The sequence below is a fragment of the Culicoides brevitarsis genome, chromosome 1 (assembly GCF_036172545.1).
Source record: "Culicoides brevitarsis isolate CSIRO-B50_1 chromosome 1, AGI_CSIRO_Cbre_v1, whole genome shotgun sequence".
Lineage (NCBI taxonomy): Eukaryota > Metazoa > Arthropoda > Insecta > Diptera > Ceratopogonidae > Culicoides > Culicoides brevitarsis.
In genome coordinates this window covers 25751855-25771970 of record NC_087085.1, presented here as the reverse complement: position 1 = coordinate 25771970, position 20116 = coordinate 25751855, and the positions used below count along the sequence as shown (strand labels likewise).

General features: G+C 28.0%; 1 protein-coding gene across 1 annotated transcript in view; it reads left to right on the top strand.

Moving 5' to 3' along the window:
* The first annotated feature begins 12642 nt into the window (after window positions 1-12642).
* Window positions 12643-20116, top strand: part of LOC134837511 (ras-specific guanine nucleotide-releasing factor 2-like) — a 30482-nt gene continuing 23008 nt past the window's right edge. Inside the window, 3 exon segments of the mRNA XM_063852893.1 lie at window positions 12643-13125; window positions 17608-17676; window positions 17801-18007. Coding sequence (XP_063708963.1) covers window positions 13036-13125; window positions 17608-17676; window positions 17801-18007 — 366 coding nt within the window. The 5' untranslated portion in view covers window positions 12643-13035.

Sequence of the window (20116 nt, the reverse complement as noted above, 5' to 3'; positions counted from 1 at the left end):
TTCAAAAGTTGTCTGTAGCATACACACTGAAACTTGTTCAAACAAAACTTTACACAATAAATTCCATGCAACAAGTTGACGAAAAGGGAAATGCAACTAAACCAAGCAAAAAGCAATTATTTGCATACGGAAGTAATTTAAGCATTTCTCGGAAACGACCTACTGAAAGTATTGAATACATTCATAAATGATGATGAAAATGTCTCGATGGAATCGATTCGCAGAAAATAAAATGTTTTTTTTTTTGCACTTTTTTTGTGCCAAGTCTCGCAAGGTAAAATATTTAATAGACTTGCTTGAGATATTTATTTAGAAAATTTATGATAAATTTTGGTTAAAAAAAGCTAAAAATTTATAAAAAAAAATAATTATATTAATTTATTTATTTTTAAATTTATTATTAAAAAGACAAAAACTTGATTAAAAAATCTACGACTCGGCAAATATTTTTTTTATTAAAAGTTATTTTAGGATTTTTAAAGATTTTCAAATTTGAGAAAAAAGTCCCCAATAAAGTTTTTTTAAAAAAAATTAATTATTTTTAATTGTTTATATTTTTTATTTCGTTCCATAAAAAGTAAATTTTTGATAGTTTCCAGACGATTTTTGATAATTTCATAGAAAATTTTCATTTTTATGGGGTGGAGAGAGGATGCACGTACTTGAGGTTGCAAAAAAGCAAGAAAAAAGCTTTTGTCGATAAGCGCGTTTCTCATAAATTTTCGAGGTTGCGAGACATGAATTTTTTATAGTGCATAAAAAACTTTTCATTTTTACCCGGAATTCATCGCTCGCGAAACTTTTTCAATGTATCTCCATTTATTTCTCTCCTAAGCATTGACACTACAGGAACAAAAATTTTTCACATGTGAACATTTACAACTGTAACTAATTAAAAAACATATTTTCGTGTGAATGCGTGCACCAGACAATAAGCTTCAGAAATCGGATATTAGTCGACTACGTAAGTTTTTATCTGTAATTGCCCTGGTAAACATGAAGCATGATGAAAAATCGTGTGTGCATATCTCGGTCATGGTCATGCTGCCTGCTACCTGATCATGTGTATGTTGCCACATGAAAAAAAGGAATGTTAGAGGGATGACCCAAATATCGTCGTTACACATCTTTTGTCGTGTGTAGGTTGTATGGTTACCAAAAATATGATACTTTTTACGTATGCACGCATCATTTAACAGATCTATATGTTTGAGTGTATCGTGAAAAGTTTGAACAAACGGCCAATGGCAGTTTTGACCACGCAGTACTACAAACCGCATTTTAGCATTAGTGTTATGAGAAGAGTCAATTTGAAAATAACTGTTGGGAATCGACATATAGATAGAGGTGAAAATATTTGTTATGGTGTCAAATTTGTGGAAATGTTAGATTTGTCTTTGAATTACTTTAGGGTTAACTTGTTTTATTTTTGGGACAAAACAAAAGGAAAATCAGAGATTTGTCCAAAAATAGAAACAATTAACCTAAGGCCAATACGATTGTCGAATATTTTAAAGGTGCTGCTAACTTTCGTACTTCTATTTTAAAATTTCAAACAAATAATTTTTAAACTTTTTAACTACTATTTTAACCAAATTAAAGATTTTTCGCTATTGACATTTTATTAAGAACTTTAGATCAAAAGTTTTCATAAATTTATTTTTAATTTTCAAAATATTTTTTGGGATAATAAAAGCATTTATAGATTTTTAAAATTTTTAGTTAATTCCCAGTAAATACTTTGAAATAACAAACTTAGTTCGGTGAATGTCTCGAGTGACTGCCTTGAACATTTTAAAATTTTGAAAAATATCCGATTTTCCATAATTAAAAAATTTTCAGTATTTTTCAACTTTATGTTACACAAAACTCCCCTGAACTTTTTAATATTTTGAAATTTTTCAAGATTTTCCTAATGAATTTTTAAAAATTAATAACCCATAATACACCCCTAAATTTTGGTAAACTGTAAAATTTATGAATTTTTAAATTCACAAAAAAAAAAATTTCCAACGGATAATTTTTTTAAAATGTTAAAAAAATAATAATTCAAACAAAGTTAAAGCGGCAACCAAATAGGATGGACGGACAGACAGATTGTTTCGGACGGACGGACGGACGGACGGAAATTCGAATCTACCGCATTTTTTTCAAAAAAAAAAAATATTAAAGATAAAACTATTAAAAATAATTTGTTTTTTTAGCTTTTGGACTAATTTGAGTTTTTTTCAAACAGATTTGAATTTTTTAATATGGCAACCCTACGTTGAAAGAAAACACAAATAGCAATATAGATAAATATTTTACTAATTCCCAGTAAATACTTGTGGAATTTAACAAACTAGTCATGGTGAATGTCTCGAGTGATTGCCTTGGTAGTTTTTCATCGAAATAGATATATCCTTAATTAAAAAAGTTTGAGTAATATTCAACATGCTACAAAACAGCAACTTTTTGATATATTTTCAAACAATGTTTCTCAAGTCACTAATGAAAATTTCTATATTTGTGACAATTTTAGTTAATAACCCATAATACACCCCTAAATTATGAATAATTTGTTGGTAAACTGTAAAATTTATGAAGTTAAATGCCACAAAACCACGTTTATCCAACCATAATTATTATTTTATGGTTTCCTAGATTCTATTTATGATATGTGTTTTCGAGTGGAAAAATAGGCATGTGACATTAAGGTTGTTTCTTGGAAGAAATCTCTTAGAATCTGTTACAAAAAATATAAAAGAAAAAACAAATATTTGCAAATAAAAAAATGGAAAAAACAACACGAAATCAACTCTGCTTTTTGTGGGAAAGTTTTGCGAAAAAAAAATTTCTCACTTCTGTTTCACCTTTTTATCTATTTTTGTTATATATGTTTCAATATTTTTTTTGTGCTTAAAAAAGGCCAATTTTCTGATTTCGGAAATATCGATTGTTCTGACTTAAACAAAAAAAAATAAAATAAAAATAAAATAAAAAAAATATTGCGAAAAAGGATAAAAGTTGATCATAGTGACTAAAATATCAACAAGCCATTGAACGAACGAAAAATTTAATTTTATAAAATTTAAAAAAAGTATAGGTACTTAAAATTTTCAAAATAAAAATAGAGAAAAAATATTAAAATAAAAATAACTTATAAAATTGTTAATAACGCTCTTGAAAATATAAAATGAAAAGTTTAGTTAAAATTATTATTTATTTTCAAAATTAATTTTGTGACTAAATATTTTTTTTTTAATTAATTTTTTCATATAAAAGTTATAAGAAAATCAAACTTACATGATAAATCAAAGTATGGCGAAAGAACAAACAGCGAAGGGATTCTTCTCATGTCGCCTTGATTGTAGTTCACCGGAAAAGCAACTCATACCACCACTGCAAAATTGGACCTTTTTTTGTTCATATTTTTGTGATTAGTTCATCCGGATCCTCGTATACCTATCGACCTTTTTGTTGTTTGTTTGAAACATTTTGGCAATATTTCTATCGATTTTAGCTGCAGACAGAAAAACACACACCGAGATTTACACCCGAATGTTTTTTTTTTCAAAAATAACAACACTGTAGGCTCTTTTGTTATGATGTATCGCACACAAAAAAAATAAAATAACAAAAAAATCGGTAACCGACTCCATTTACATACTGAACCGATAAAAAAACCATGAAAAAATCCTCATGGTAAGACGAGTGTTTGATTAGATTACGTTTTTCCTCAATCAAATGCGATGCGGGTCAATCAACCGACCAGCCAATCAATAATCTTTTTTTTGTATTGAAGATAAGTTGAGATATCCTTTTCAAATCTCCTCCAGAAAATTTAATTCAATTTTATGGGAACTGACCACAAATTTGATGGATTCTGTTGAATTTAACTCGATGCTAATTTTGTAAAATTGCATATTCGAGCATCAAACTCAAATTTATCTAAAACTATCAGAATATTTTCGATATTTTCCCATGTCAGAAGCAACCCAACGAGAGATGATTGGAATTGATTGTGATTGCGGTAGAAACAAATAAGTATTCATTGTCTGTCATTTTTATTTTTGTATCTCAATGTTCATGTTGTTGATGTTGCTCACTGACTGCCTTTCCAATCAAAATAGCAAATCGATCGGATATGCATGAAAATTTTGTGAAGCGTATACTTTTCTATTTCTATTATTACTATTACTTTTTTTTGAATAATTTATGATTTATTAGGTTTGCCGTCTTCATTTCATTCATGGTAGTAATAAATAAATATGTTTGTTATACAAATCGGCTTTTAGAGAAAATTTTGTTTATTTTTTACCTTGAAAATATCCTTTTAGGCGAAAAACGTGCCTTTTGCTGCTAGAAAGAATTAAAGTCAATGAAAATTGCTATAAACGATTTCACAATAAAATTTTAAAGTACAAAAAATATATTTTACGGACATGATAGATTTTATGTGATTTTTTTTAAGTGAAACAGAAATATGAAACCATAACTATATGTTTTTAATTAGTCTTTTGATGTTATGAAATCATAGTTTGTAATAAAAGAGCTTTTTTGTTTGCAAAAAAATAAAACAAATACTAGATGTATGAATCAGAAGTCATTGTTAGAAAAAAATATAAAATAAATAAATAAAATAAAATAAAGAGGACATAAAAACTTCATGTAAAAGGCTTTTTTTAAAGTTTAGAATCAGAAAAAGAACAATTTATTTCGACTATCTTTGAATAAAAAATATTTTTTAAAGTTAAAAAATAAAATGAAAATTTTCAGAAAATAAAAAATTATCTGAAATTTTAAAAGAATTTTCAAAATAATTTTTTTTTTTGCAAAATTCTTAATTTTTTCCCATCATTGATCAATTATTAAAATACAAAATTATTCCGTTACGAAAAAAATATTAATTCTAATCAATCAACTTTTGGAAAATGAAAATTTTAGTTTTTCAATAAAAAAAATAAATGAATAAATCTTAAACACGTTATTTTTGTAAAAGTTAAATTTTGATTAAAATTAAGCTTCTGTATAATTTCGGATAATTTGTATTAGATAAATGGATAAAATTTCCTAACAACTAGAATATTTTTCTACAAAAAACAAATTAGGTCTTAAATGAATATATTAATGATATCTAAATTTAAAATCTTAAAATTAAAAAAAAATCAAAGAACTTTGAAGATGACACTAAAAATTGAAATTGTAAATTTCAAACTGCAAGAGGTGGCTTTTTCTATTCCTTTTTCTTTTCTGTTCGAAACTATTTTCCACTCTATTTTTTTTTGCAAGAACATGCAAGCATGTGGTGTGACGTTAATTCTTGTTATTTTTTAGTTTCAAGCCATAAAACCAGTACCTGCAATTCCGACATTAGTTTTAATTAAAAGTTGAAAAAGTAAGGTACAAGTTCATTGTTTCAAACAACAACGCACACTTTCCTCTCCGACATTGAAATGAAAAAAAAAAGAGAAAAAGAATAATGCACGAAAGAGATACAGTAAAAATTTAATGAGCTATCATATATTGTTATATGAGCCGCTTTTTTATTGCTCATGGTTGCCAACGGAGCAGACGAGACAAATGTACACATTCCTCGGCCTTAAAAATTAATGTAATTAAGTTGAATGTTTTTAAACTGTACGATGTTTTCTTCTCTTCTGCGGGTTGGATGAATGTTTTCGTGCCACTCGTTTCTTGCATTTTTATTGTTATTATTTTCTTACCTGTCCTTTTTTCTGTATGTGTGTTTGTGTGTGACTTTCTTAATCTTGCAGAAGCTTATGCCCCATGACAGACAAAAAAAAAACAAAAATAAATAGAAACATTTTTACCTCAATTGTTCTCGTGTTGTGGGTGAATGACGACAACAAGTTGGTACAAGTAATTCGCTTTAGGTTAATTGCATTTTATGAATTTTAATAAAGTGTTTGCTTAAGATGTCTTTGGTTGAAAATATCTAATGGCATTAATTTTTATTGACACAAAGGTTATAAATAAATTATTCACTGAATGATGTATAATGAGGTCATTGAAGTCCCATTATGGATAAAATGGGACAGGAAGTCTTTAAACAGTAATATTCTAAAAAAAATATTGTATCTACCTACACCTGATGTCTATTGTTGTGCAAGTTATTCTTTTTTATTCAGAACTAGAAAATGTTTTCATTTTTCTACTCCCGTCCTTTCTTATTTTATTAAAAAAAAATAATAATAACAATAGCGTAAAGATAAAAACTTTTTTTTTCTATTTTTGTCTCTTTAAAATTATTCGTTAGCGTATTTTCCATGTTTTTATAAAACCAGAAAGACTTCTAGAATATTTTTAATAAAAAAAAGAAAATGCGCCAACAACTTTCATTGAAAGTATTTTTTCCCTTCCTACATTCCGTATTTTTATCGTCGTTCTGAAAATTGTTTACTCCTCTGCATTAACGAAAGAAGACCGTTTCGTTAAGTACCGAGATTTTTTTTTATGTTGAAAACTGGACCAATAAAGAGAAAAAATAATATCATCGACTTTATTATTAAATGGCCTTGATATTGCCAACATTAAAGACCCAAACAAGAATCAAATAAAAAGAATCGCGAAACTCCCAGATCACGAAAAAAATCATTATAAAATCCAATTCAAAAGCTTTTCCATTGGGATTTTGTTTTTTTTTTTGGATTGTCTGAATTTTTTATATTCAATTTTCCTCTTTATTATTTTATTACCTGTTATCAAAAAACATTCACAATTGGATTCGTTGAATGTTTGAATAAAATTTTGTCTTTACTCTCTTTTGTGTGTGTTTTTTTTTTCATGTGTGCTAAAACGTATCGATCTGTAGTGCAAAACAAGCATATAACGGCATTATCCCTTTTTTACACGAGGATTGTTGTCACATTATCATAAAAATTGTGAAATATCGCAACATTATTTTGTGTTTTATTTTTTTGCAAGAAATTTTTATTTTAAATTTGTACAAATATTTTTTCGGGTTTTTACGAGATAAATTTATTGATTTAAAATTCATGGACAGTCTGACTATTTTAAATGGAATTTATGGAATATCATTCCAAAAATTTTTCTGCATTCGACATTATTTGAATGCTTTCAGATATTTTTTGATCAGATGGAGTCGATTCCAATAATTTAGATTTATTTTACAATATTAAACAAAATTTGAAAAATTATTCAAACAAATTCATATTTTTTTAATTAATATGATACACTTGTTCGTGCCGTTACAAAATTTTCCGCAAATTGTTTTTTGTTTAACAATGCGTAAAATACTTTATGATTGAATTTTTTATAGTCCCTTGTTTGCTCTTGACAATAAATGGCCAGCCACGTGGCTGAATCGTAAATAACGACGTCAAATACGAAAAAAAAAACTCATTCGCTGTTCGTGCTTTCATCATTTTTTTTTGCAAATATTTTTATTTGTTTAATCGTGAAGCAAATATGTTTTTTGCTGCGAAAATTTCAAGTGAAAAAATTTCATTTTTTAGGTCGGATTGATTTTATATCGAAGTTTTTTGTCACAAACATTTTTTAATGGACAAAAAAAAATATTTTAAAACTTATTTTTTTCAAAGATATAAAATATTTTTTATTAAAATAAGAATTTTTAAGCAAAATTTAATTTTCATTGTAAAAATTAAATTTTTAAACTGTGTTAAAAAATTAAAAAAAAATAAAGTTTTAACTTTTTTCCTAAAATTAAAATAAAAAAAACATAAATTCAAAAAAAATTGAATTGGCCTTAATAAAAAAATTCTACGAAACAAAAATTATCACTTTTCTCGTTTATTTGACTTGTAATTTATGTGAGATCTCATTTTTGATTAATGACATTAACTCTCAAACTCTTTATTTACTTTGCCATTTATGCATTCCCGACCCAAAAAAAAATCTCATGAGAATATTATGAAATATGAAAAATTTGCTTTTCGAGCTATCAATTAGTAATTTTATATGCGACAAACTCTGGTGAACATGCAAAATGTATAACAAAGTTCATGAAAATTGTCACTTTCACATGCAGGAAATTCTCACAAGTCGTTTCGTAAGTTTGTCATGAGGAAATAATATGATCCGCAAAATGTCTTCGTGACCTACTTTGGCAAAGACGTGTTACAAGCGCACGAGATTACGAGTATCCCAACTCAAGCATGTGACGAAATTTAAAAAAAAGTTTCTTTTAACATAAAATTTTTTTTTTCGGTGTAATTCAAATAAAAATTACATGAAAATGTCATTTATGAATTATAGATTGAGGGAAAGTATTTGAATTCAGCCAGACATGACATTCGAATTGGAATTAAATTTTCTGTCATGTGAATTTAATATGGCATATCGATTTTTTTTTTGAGTTTCTGTCGAAACGATAACTGCTTTATTGTTCGAAACGGATAACAATACACGAAATTCTGGTAAAAGGTATTGACGTTGTCACAACCTTTATCATCACATCGTCTTTTATGTACGTAAATTCCGTAAGTTTTCACCTTTTCGGTACGCATTTAACCTAAAATTCATAGAGGATGAGCGTTGAACATTAATAATTAAATATTTCCATCATTTATAAAATGTGTGACACGTTAGGAGAAAAAAATGAGCATTAGTTTATTTATTATGTGAGATAAGTTAATTTATTTATTTTGACAACAACAATCTGTTATTTTGTGTAGATAAGTGTGTCTGCGTTTGTTTTCATTATAATGATATTATAATATTTATGGGGAATGAAGGTAAACCGTAACAAATAATATTTACATACGCGATACACACACACACGAAGAGCGACTTATGCAACATGTTTGTTGTGGTTTTTGCAGAAAATCTGCTGCAGACACGTACAAAGTGAGTCAATCAATTTAAATGGAGTTCAGCAATAAAATCAAATGGTAAAAGCAGCCGTAGTTTCCACAGTAAATTATCGTCAAATAGTGCGGAATGACAGTGAAGATTAAATAGAATTGACGTTTTTACCTGTTGCTGAGTTACCGACATGGGATTTTGTCTGTGCATTAACTTTTAAAATTTTGTTCGTTATTCTCGGAAAATGAGAGAAATAATAGAAGAAAATTTCTGCTTAAATGTAAATTGTGGGAATGCATCGTCTCTTGAGCTTTGGCGAAACGAGTGAAATAACTTAATTATCATTACGGGACTCATTACATTCCTTAATTTGTATTCAAATAAAACAAACGAGCCTCGAAAATACGAAGTTTTGTTTCGAAACCAATTCTTATATGCAAAAAGTTAAGAAATTTTCGTTTTTTCAAAATCAAAAAATTAATTAATAATTTTATTATTATTTAATTATTTATTTATTATTTTTTATTATTTTATTTAATTATTAATTATTTATTTATAAATTTTTAAAGATAATTTAAAAAAAAATAATAAAAAATTTCCATTTTTCTCCTAAAATATATTTTTGTCGTGATTTTATAAAATTTGTAAAAATTTTATGTGATTTTGTTTTTTTTTTTTTCATCATACCATTTTTGACAAAAAAAATCAATTTTGATTAAAAAAATTTATCAAGAATTTTATAAATATCTGAAAAAACAGGTACAGAAAGTCACGTGAAAAATATTGATGGTTCATTCTTATTTAATTTTCTTGCAAAATAAATAAATAAATAGTTTTTCTACGATAAACATGAAATAATTCGTTAAATAAATAAAATTAATTTGTTTCCCCATTTAATCGAACTAATAGCGTTAACTGTCGATCATTTAACCTTCATGCCAAATGAGTAATAATTGGCATTTAATTTCGTTACCTGACGTTTCCCGTAACAAAATGTGGTGATGAAAAAGTGCGGGAACGTGCGAACTACGATTTCGGGAAAATTTGAGATAAACACAAAAAAATCTAAGAAAAATTAAATTTTTGTGGAAAAAACAGGAAAGTTTAAAATTTTATTTTGTAAATTTACTGAAAAAAGCAAAAAAATTGATATTTTAACTTTGTGAAACGAATTTCGATCCCGTCACATAATACATTTTTCCACAGCTCCGACTCATTGCAAACGAGAAGAAATTTATTCCTGTATGTCGACAACGTGATAATAAATTTATCTGCGGAATTTCGCTTGTAGGCTCATTTTGATTAATTTATTAACTCAATTCAACGATAATAATAATAAATTAATGCATTTATATCGTTCGATGGCCTACGGAAAAATCACTACACTGCAAAAAATTGGTGTCTCGCAAAGTGTCTCGCGACCAAAAATATCCGCGAGACACTCGCGAGACATTTTGCGAGACACCATAAAAAATTTTAAAATTTTGTAAATTTTTGAAGGAAAAATTTTATTTCGAAGTTTTTTGTTAGGTTTTTGATTAAAAATGATTAGTAGATGAATTAAGCAACTAACAAAAGCTATTATTTCTGCAAAATTTGTTTAAATTTCTAAGAATTTTTTGTTAAAAATATTTATGAATATTAACTTTTTTCTTTTTTTGACCAACATATGAAAGAAAAATAATACAAAAAATAAATAAAAATTAAATGAGACATGGAAAAAAGCTAAAAAAAAATATAAAGTAAGTAGACCCCGAGTAGGTTGATGAGTAAAAAATAGAAAGATTTCGGCAAAATTATAAAATTCATTCTTTGGTAAAAAAAAACTACTAAAATTAAATTTTAAATGTTTTGCGCGAGTTTATATATTTTTTACGCATCATCTTTCGATTTTCCATCAAAATTTTTGTTTGAATAGAAATACAAAAATTTTAAAAAATAACTGAAATTTTTAAATTTACAACAACGACTCATGTTGTCTATCAAAAAACTAATCATCTCAAATAATGAAGCCTATTACTCTTTATTTCACATATTGCAGGACACAAAAAAAAATTTAGAAAATTTAACTTATTAAATTCCTTAAAAAACATTATTTCTGATGTTTTTAACTATTTTTACCGCATTTCAATTTTTTTGAAAAAAATGCGGTATTGTGCTCGTGATGTCGTCCGTCCGTCCGTCCGTCCGTCCGTCCGTCCGTCCGTCCGTCCGTCCGTCCGTCTGTCTGTCCGTCCGTCTGTGTGGTGTGCCACTTTAACTTTGTTTGAATTAGCAGGTTTGGCGAATTCTTTTCAATTGACAGATTTGACAGCATATTTAAAAAAATTATCCGTTGGAAATTTAAATGAGTGTTCATCCGTTGGAAAATGTTGTCGATGAAAATTAGTGGAAAACTTCGGGAAAACTCGGAAAATTCATGGAAAATCGGAAAATCTTGAAAAATTTCAAAATTTTAAAATGTTCAGGGGAGTCTCGTGAGTAACATAAAAAGTGAAAATTGATGAAAATTTTCGGGAAAACTCGGAAAATTCATGGAAAATCGGAAAATCTTGAAAAATTTCAAAATTTTAAAATGTTCAGGGGAGTCTCGCGAGTAACATGGAAAGTGAAAAATGATGAAAATTTTCGGGAAAACTCGGAAAATTCATGGAAAATCAGAAAATCTTGAAAAATTTCAAAATTTTAAAATGTTCAGGGGAGTCTCGCGAGTAACATGGAAAGTGAAAAATGATGAAAATTTTCGGGAAAACTCGGAAAATTCATGGAAAATCGGAAAATCTTGAAAAATTTCAAAATTTTAAAATGTTCAAGTCTCGCGAGTAACATGGAAAGTGAAAAATGATGAAAATTTTCGGGAAAACTCGGAAAATGAATGGAAAATCGAAAAATCTTGAAAAATTTCAAAATTTTAAAATGTTCAGGGGAGTCTCGCGAGTAACATGGAAAGTGAAAAATGATGAAAATTTTCGGGAAAACTCGGAAAATTAATGGAAAATCGAAAAATCTTGAAAAATTTCAAAATTTTAAAATGTTCAGGGGAGTCTCGTGAGTAACATGAAAAGTGAAAATTGATAAATATCTTCGGGAAAACTCGAAAAATTTATGAAAAATCATGGAATTGAACACATTGAAATGCGGTCAAGTCATTCGTTTTATACACGAATGCAATTCATTCTCGTTTTTACCAAAACTTTATTTTTATTTAATTTCAATTTTATTTTGGGTGAAAAAATAAAAAGTCACAAAAAAAACTTAGAAATTTTAGTAAATTTTGCACGAATAAAAGCTTACAATGGTTGATTTATTCACCTGTTTACCATTTTCAATCATAAAATTTACAAAAAATATCGAAAAAAAAATTTTCCTCCAAAAATTTACAAAATTTTAAAATTTTGCATGGTGTCTCGCAAAGTGTCTCGCGAAGTGTCTCGCAAAGTGTCTCGCGTGTGTCTCGCGCGTGTCTCGCGGACTTTTTAGCTTGCGAGACACCAGTTTTTTGCAGTGTATAACGACAGATGAAATCGTTAAATAAAGCGAAATTAATGTAATTATGCGTTATTCCAAAAATAAGTACAATTGAAATGGACGTGTGAATTACCGTTAAGTATTTTTTTTTGTATAAAATTAACAATTGGATGTCTTATAAGATTCTTTTAACTTATTTTTGTTTCAAGAATAATATGATAAATTTTATTCTTTTAATGTTTTGTTTTTCTTCTTTTTTTTAGATCTAGCGCTTCGGCAGCCATAAAATACCCAGAAGTTACTAATGAACTCATAATGGAGAAAAAATCTGTAATATAGAAAAACAAAAAAATAAAATAAAAAATTTTACAGGTAACAACAATGTTCAGTGAAAATATCTCAAATTTAATGAAAATGAATTCATCCGGCATCATTGTTCCTCGTTAAAATGGATGCCAAATAGCAAAAAAATATGCTTCAACAATCTCGTAGTGTAAATGTTGTGTATTATGTGATGTTAAATGATTAATCTTGTTAAAAAGTTAAAAATATAATTATTGCTGCAAAAATGAAGAAGGGTCGCCGTGAATTTTCTGGGTAAAATATTACAACAACAACAAAAAAATGAGTAGCTAATGGCTACGACACCACCAAATATATAGTGAATGAACTCAAGTGAACATTAATGGAATACTGAGGCTATAATTAGATCAGAAATTAGCGAAAATATAATTAATATTTTACATAAAAGGATACAAGAAAAATTTCCCTATCAAAATGCTGAGTCCCAAGATGCAAAGAGCGTGTCGTGTTAACGAGACACAAATTCAAACGTTGTCGGAACGTGCACAATACGATCATTCGATGGTAAGTGGATTACTGTGTTTATTTTCTTTGCTCTGTAATTTTTTTTTGTGTAAATTAAGGCGTTGGTACACGCAAATTCATATCTGTCTTTTACATACCTAATCAACTGAAATAGACTCGACATCTTTCGGTATTTAGTGTACAAAACAGACTCAAAGAGATCATCTCTGACGCAAAAATTACGTATACATCATTCAGCTTAATCCTCGTTTCTGTCTGAAGATTTATCATATTTTTAGAATTATTCTGCCACCGAGAGTGGAAGCGTAAGTACAAATGAAAACACGATGATGATAACAACCTGGCTACGAAAGTTTCCTCACTTTCGTTTTTACAAAGCCGTATAAAACGTCACCAACATTAAAATAGATTATAACATTTCAATTTACATTACAATGTACTCTCTTGCCATAAAACGGGTTTGCTTGCGTAGAGTATTATAATAATTTTAAGTGAGGAACACATCAGATACGTATTTAGACAGAACATGTAATAAAATACCATTATATTTTACGCAAACAGATACGTGTACGGAGAGCGTCTGCAAATATATATTTGGCTTACTCTCTTCATCTTTTGTTGTGAATTCATGTATTTATGGAAATTAAGGCGGATATTGCCGAACGGTGCTCTCGAAATTAACATTTTCACAGATTTCCAAGAAGATTTACAAATTATATTATGTTTAATATTTTTCAAAAGTACCAGACGTCTCCACTATTCTTCAATTTGAATATTAATATTTATTAAACTAGTACAAAAGATGAAAGTTCAAAAATTTCTACCGATTTTTGCGTAAATTTTAGTATTTTTACATAGTCGATAATTTAAAAAAAAATCATAAATTTAAGATTTGTTGATTAAAAAAATCAATAAATTTACAATTTTTTTAGCATTATTTTTTTTTATAATTTCAAACTATTTTTTTCTTTCTTCTTAAGTCAAACTTGATTGTTAATTTGAAAACACAGAAAAACGTAAAAAAAATAATGAAAAATTAATTAAAATTAAATTAATTAATTAAGTATTTAATTATAGACGTTTTATCTAATTTATTTTAATAAAAATCCAAAGATTTTTAAGAAAAAAAAAATTAAACTTAAAATTTTTGATTAAAAAAAAATATCAAAATTTTAGAATTTACAAAAAAAAAAAAAATTTAATTTGCTTGATTTGAATGAAAATAAATTTTTAAATTTAATAAATGAAACTCTTTTTGCTTTCTCTACAGAATTCTTTCGTATTTTTTACTTTTTCTTTGATTTATTTAAAGTTGTATCCAGAATATAAATAAATAATCCCTAAACGGAGAATAAATATCCGAGAAAAAACACAAAATAAGATGATAATAAAAGAAAATTCAATTAAACATTATGACTCAAATAATTAGTCATTACAATTATTTGGAAAAAAACAACTCATAAAATTTGAATTAAAAAAAAATTACATCTGCTATTTTTCATGTAAGAAACAAAAAATTGTTAACCTCTATATTAAAGAAAAATAAAGATGTAAAAAAAGAAAATTTATTTAAAAAGAAACAACTTAGGGGACTTTGTACCAAAAATATTCAAGGATGTGGTATTTTCCCCATGAAGAGAGACGAATTTCCACTTAAAAATTACGATCTCATGAAATGTGAATCATAATAAAAAAAAAATACGAAAGTTCATCGCACCGTTATTTCAAAAGTTGAGAGACCTAATAAAGACAAGTACTCGTTTTACCACGATTTTCTGTGTCCATAAATTTTGTTAGACTAGACTGGCATTTTTCAACTCGTGTCCTTGTATAAGCAGTTTTTTTTCTACTTTTTAGCAAGTTTTAAGGCTTCTGTTAATATTATCGGAAATTGTTTGAAATGCGTTTTTTGCAGGAAATTTTTATCTCTTAGTGAAAAATTCAGATGTAAAACAAGTTAAACGCTTCTTTTCTTTGAAACTTTTAAACATTGGAAACATACGCTGTAAACATAAAAAAGTTGTGTTCTCAAAGCGAGAAACAAAAGAAGAAGATAGAAAAAAAAGTTATCTCGTGTATGTTCCTTTCTATTGTTACAATCATTTAACACAGTAAATTGTACGTGATGACTTGTAATGGATTTGTTGTTCATGTTGAAAATTGAGTCAAAAGGCATAGAACCGTACGGAATGCGATGTTTTATATCATGATCAACACTTTCTATTTTATTTATTATTCTACCAGACTTAACGTGTTATTTTATGGCAGATTATATTTCTTTCTATGGGGTACTTTTTTGTGTAAAAGAAAACTGAAACTGGCTAGGCATTAGTTCACAATCTTTATGGCTCAATAAAAAAATGAGTATCGACTTTTTTTCTTTATTTTTCATACCTATGAAAATGACAACATAAAAAATGTTGAAGCTCAATAAAAAAAAACTACACTAATCGTAACTTGAAATAAAACGACTTCAAATTGCCTATCGTCGTTTTTTCTTTTGTTGATAATTTCTATCCGCTCTTCAATCTTTTTTTTTCCACATTGTGATGGTCAGTTATGGGTCAATTAATTTTTTTCGCCAACAATTATTATCTTTTTCTCATTCTCATCCTTCGTGCGATAAAAATAAAGTGAGATAATTGGAAAACTTTGACATTGAATCATTTTTATTGAGTAACAGACGAGAGATATCATGATGAACTGAAAAGAAGAAGAAATACAATAATGAGTGATAAAGACCACTCAAAATTTATCATCTTGAACCATCAATTTGCTCTCGAGCTCTAAACAAACTTTAAATTTCATGATAATAAAATTCCACAAAGTATGCCAGAAGAGGATAAACTTTTTTGTTTATTTGGTCGAAAGTTGTTTATTTATTTATTTTTTTATAGAAGAAGTTTAGTTCATCTGCCCATCAGGGAAAAGTAATCTCTTTTAATATATTTCAAAGACATATGGTTTAAAAATATCCCATAATTGATAAAATTTGTTTAGAATTGATTTATTATTTAAAGGTCATTGTCGGAATAGCATAGAAGATATTTTATCAAAGATGAACTTTCACCTGTATTAAAAATTTATTTAAAATAACAAGAATTTAAAGCCACAATCCTTCCGATATCATCATGCGGTTTGAAAAGTGAGGAAAATAATCCCTTAATGCTAAAAGAGATTCGACTGAAAATTGAATTTTTTTAAATAAAAATAAATTTTACATTTTTCGGCACCAAAAGTTTGAAAAAATTTAAAACCTTTGAGGAATATGAGTATTTAAATCTTAGAGATGAGGTTCATGTCTCTTCAACGGTTTTATTTTTTTTTTCAAATTTTTGGCGTGGAAAGAGGAAAAAAATGATCAAAACGATTTTTAAGAATTTTCAGTCAAGAAAAAATAATTTAACTTCCTTTTCAAAATTTAATCAAAGGATTTAAAAAATTTGTCCTGAAAAACTCCTGAAAAAAATTATTTTTTATTATACCCCTTTTTAAAATAAGACTCTGTTCTAAAAAGTTCTTTATAAAAACCTTCTAGAATTTTTTTGGAGGATCTTATTTACCTGAGGGTCTCAAAATATGAATGAAATTCCCACTGGGTATCTTAAAGAGTTACCTTTTTCAATTTTCAATCCGTAGGAGAATATTTTTACGCCGCGTAGGAACAGACGTCATTAAAAATAATGGATAGAAAATATTTCATCCGTAACCGTCTGAAAGAAACCAAAGTCAAGTACAATTGTAGTGGGTTACCCATTTTGCCGATAAATCATCATTGTAATTAAGTTTTAACAAGAAACGTTCCTCCCACAGTACATTCGAACCATATTTATTTCGCCAAAATCAATTATTGGGTCAATATGATTAGAATTTCCTCTAGTCTGTGTTCGTCATTAATATGTATGAGCGGGTTTCTTGTACTAAGCACGTGTCTAGTAGTCCAAGCCAACAAAAAAATAAATATATTTTTATGTAACGTGGGAAAAAATAATAATGAGAGAGAAGCCAATGGAAGTTCACATAACGCTACATCTTGACAGAGTATTAATAATATTAACAATAATATAATGGAGAGATCCATTTTACTTATTTGCGATACAAAAGGTTGTTTTCCCACATTTCTCCTTCATCTCGCTGCTGCGAGGCAAAAACTAATTTCTTAGAAGGAAGAAATTTTAACGCGTGACTTATTAATGATAACGAATATTTTATCGCATCCGAAATAATGAATAGTGTTTGTTTTCTTTGAAAGAGAAAAAAAAAGTTGATCCCTGACTTCTTGAACAACTGAAATTTCCATGACAAAAGGACAAGGACAGATTAAATTACTCTCCAGACATCCAAAACGCGTAATAATTCATAAGCAAACAGAGAAAACTCGAAACTTCCATTAATTATACTTTTCGCTTTAAAAAAGGCGTGTACCTCACACACGACCGCCAACAACACTGTTAAATTGAAATTTTATGTGTCTGTTGAAAAAGAAAAACAAATAATGAACTGCAAAAAATTTAATTTCAGCACGGATATTTACATAAGCGAACATCAGACAGCAACAAGTGGCAGCTACGATGGTTTATTTTGTATCAGGTAATGTATATTTGTTTGTCATAATGATGAATGAGATGACGAACTCTGTCTCCGAGATAACGATGACAGTCTTCATCAAATATTAAAAATATTTATTTCTCTTTTTTCTCGCCGCCGCGCACAGAATTTAATCTTCTACTACGACTCCGAGACGTCATCGCGCCCGTTGGGATTAATATTTCTTGAAGGATGTTACTGCGAACGCTTGGTATCTGCGCCGTCATATGTGCCATCAAACACGTTGTCAAGCGGCGGCGGCAGTGGCGTCTCTGGCAGTGGCAATGCTGCCTCAGGTACCAGCTCAAAAATAAGCAAAGAGGAGAAGTTACAGGTTTGTATTTTTTTTTTGTCGTGTTTTGATAGAATCATGCAATAAGAATAGTGTCTGTCGCTCGGTGAAATGAAATCTAAATAGTGTCACACAATAATATGTCACGTTTCACTTACAATATCACGTACTACAAATAGGCCATTGTGTTGATAGAATGCAGGATAACAGAAAAAAAACTCTGTCATTGTCCTTTGATTGTCACGAAACGAAAAAGAACTTTTCATTAGCTTGATGAACTGTTCAACTGCGAAGGAAAAGGACTATTTGACAAATACCACATTCAACAGTTGCGGCATGAAAATATCTTTTGTTCTGCTTACCACACTACCTTCTCCGAACCTTTCCTAATGATATACGACTTGTAATTAAGTATTACAATATTCCGTGTACCAATTGTCGTATTCTATGGAAATGTTGCCATCAAACACAAACAAAAGTATCTCTTAATAACAAATTTACTTTTAAAAGACGATTGTCTGGTTTCTCCGGTTTCCCCTTATAATTAGTGAAGTAAGGCAGATGCAACAAGCCCAAATGTTTCAACATTTAATTTTACCTGAATATCATTTGAAAACGAAAAAAAATTAGGAAATCTTTTGAAATTTGATTAATTTTTCTTTTTTGGCTTGGCCTGAAATGAAATTTGAGAAAAAACGAGCAAATATATTCACTCCAGGGTTTTTGCGTGAATTAAATCGAGTCTTGGAAATTTTCCGTGAAGAAAGTATTTGTGACAACAAGTGGTAAAAATACAAACAAGATAATAAGAAAGAAGATAAATTAAAAATTCAAACTTTGATTTATTTTGTTAAATGTTTTGTTGGTTGAGCTTTTTTTGTTCTTGTTCAAAACTTGTTTGTAGCATTTCTTAAGAAAGAAATTCTAAACTTTTCTGAAGAAATATATCAAAATTTTTTGTTCTGAAAACAACTGACCGCATTTCGACTTTGTTAACTAAGTGGTTTTGTAAGTTTTTTTAATCCACGTAGTTTATTTATTTTTTTTAACTGCGTGGTTCATATATTTTTATAACCGCGTGATTTTTTAACCACGTTTATTTATTTTTCTAACCACGTGGTTTATCTAATTTTTTAACCCACGTAATTTAAATTTTTTTTTTGACCCCGTGGTTTCACATCACATTTTTACTCAAAATGCGGCGAAAAAAATAACATATCAATTGAATTTAATTTTTGTTATTGTAAAACTTCTTATTTAATTAAAGCGCTACACACCACTTCAAGGCCGATCAAGTACGAATTTCTTCGAAATGGGGTAAACATATTTCAGCTCAACTTCTCGACCGAAGCAAAATACTTAGTATAATAGCTTTCATTGACGTACCTCAGACATTAATGTATTTACGATTTTCGGATAATTTAACAATAAACAGCTTAATGATAATAGAAATTAAGGAAAATTTTAATTGCGTAAATAACAATTGTTCTGACTTCTTGAAGCACTTCACCTACAAAACGAGATAACACATAAATAACCTCAGAATGTAATTATTCCATTGAAACAATTAAATTTCGGTATGTGTTGAAATTAACTCCAAATACCACAAAATGAACATCAGTTTTTCCGAAATATTTTGTTGGAACAAAAACACACACATATAGACAATTAATTATACATTCGGCGAATTGATAAGGCCAATTACTTTCATCATTCATGTCAGATTATTAATTATACATTTATTTGATATATTTATTTATAAAACATCCTAATTATCCACAATCTTTTTCCGTGCAACACAAAACATATTTTCGTCAGGCAATAATATTACAATGGTACATCTCACACTATCGTTCATTTGTGCGTCTCTCGAAAGTAGATTCAATACGATCAACATTTATATTATTGACATTGAGTGCGTTGTAAGTAAAAATCAATATTTCTCATTATGGATACACACGAAAAATGATACGCACGAAAAACAGAGGAAAATCACATAGTTACGCTTCCACATGATGACGATGATGGTTTCGGGTTAGTAATTTCTTCCATCATCATTTTATTGTTATAATTATCATTAATGAACGTGAAAATGAGGAAAGTTACTGAAAAGGGTGGAAATATCTTTAAAATCTTAATTTTAATTAACTT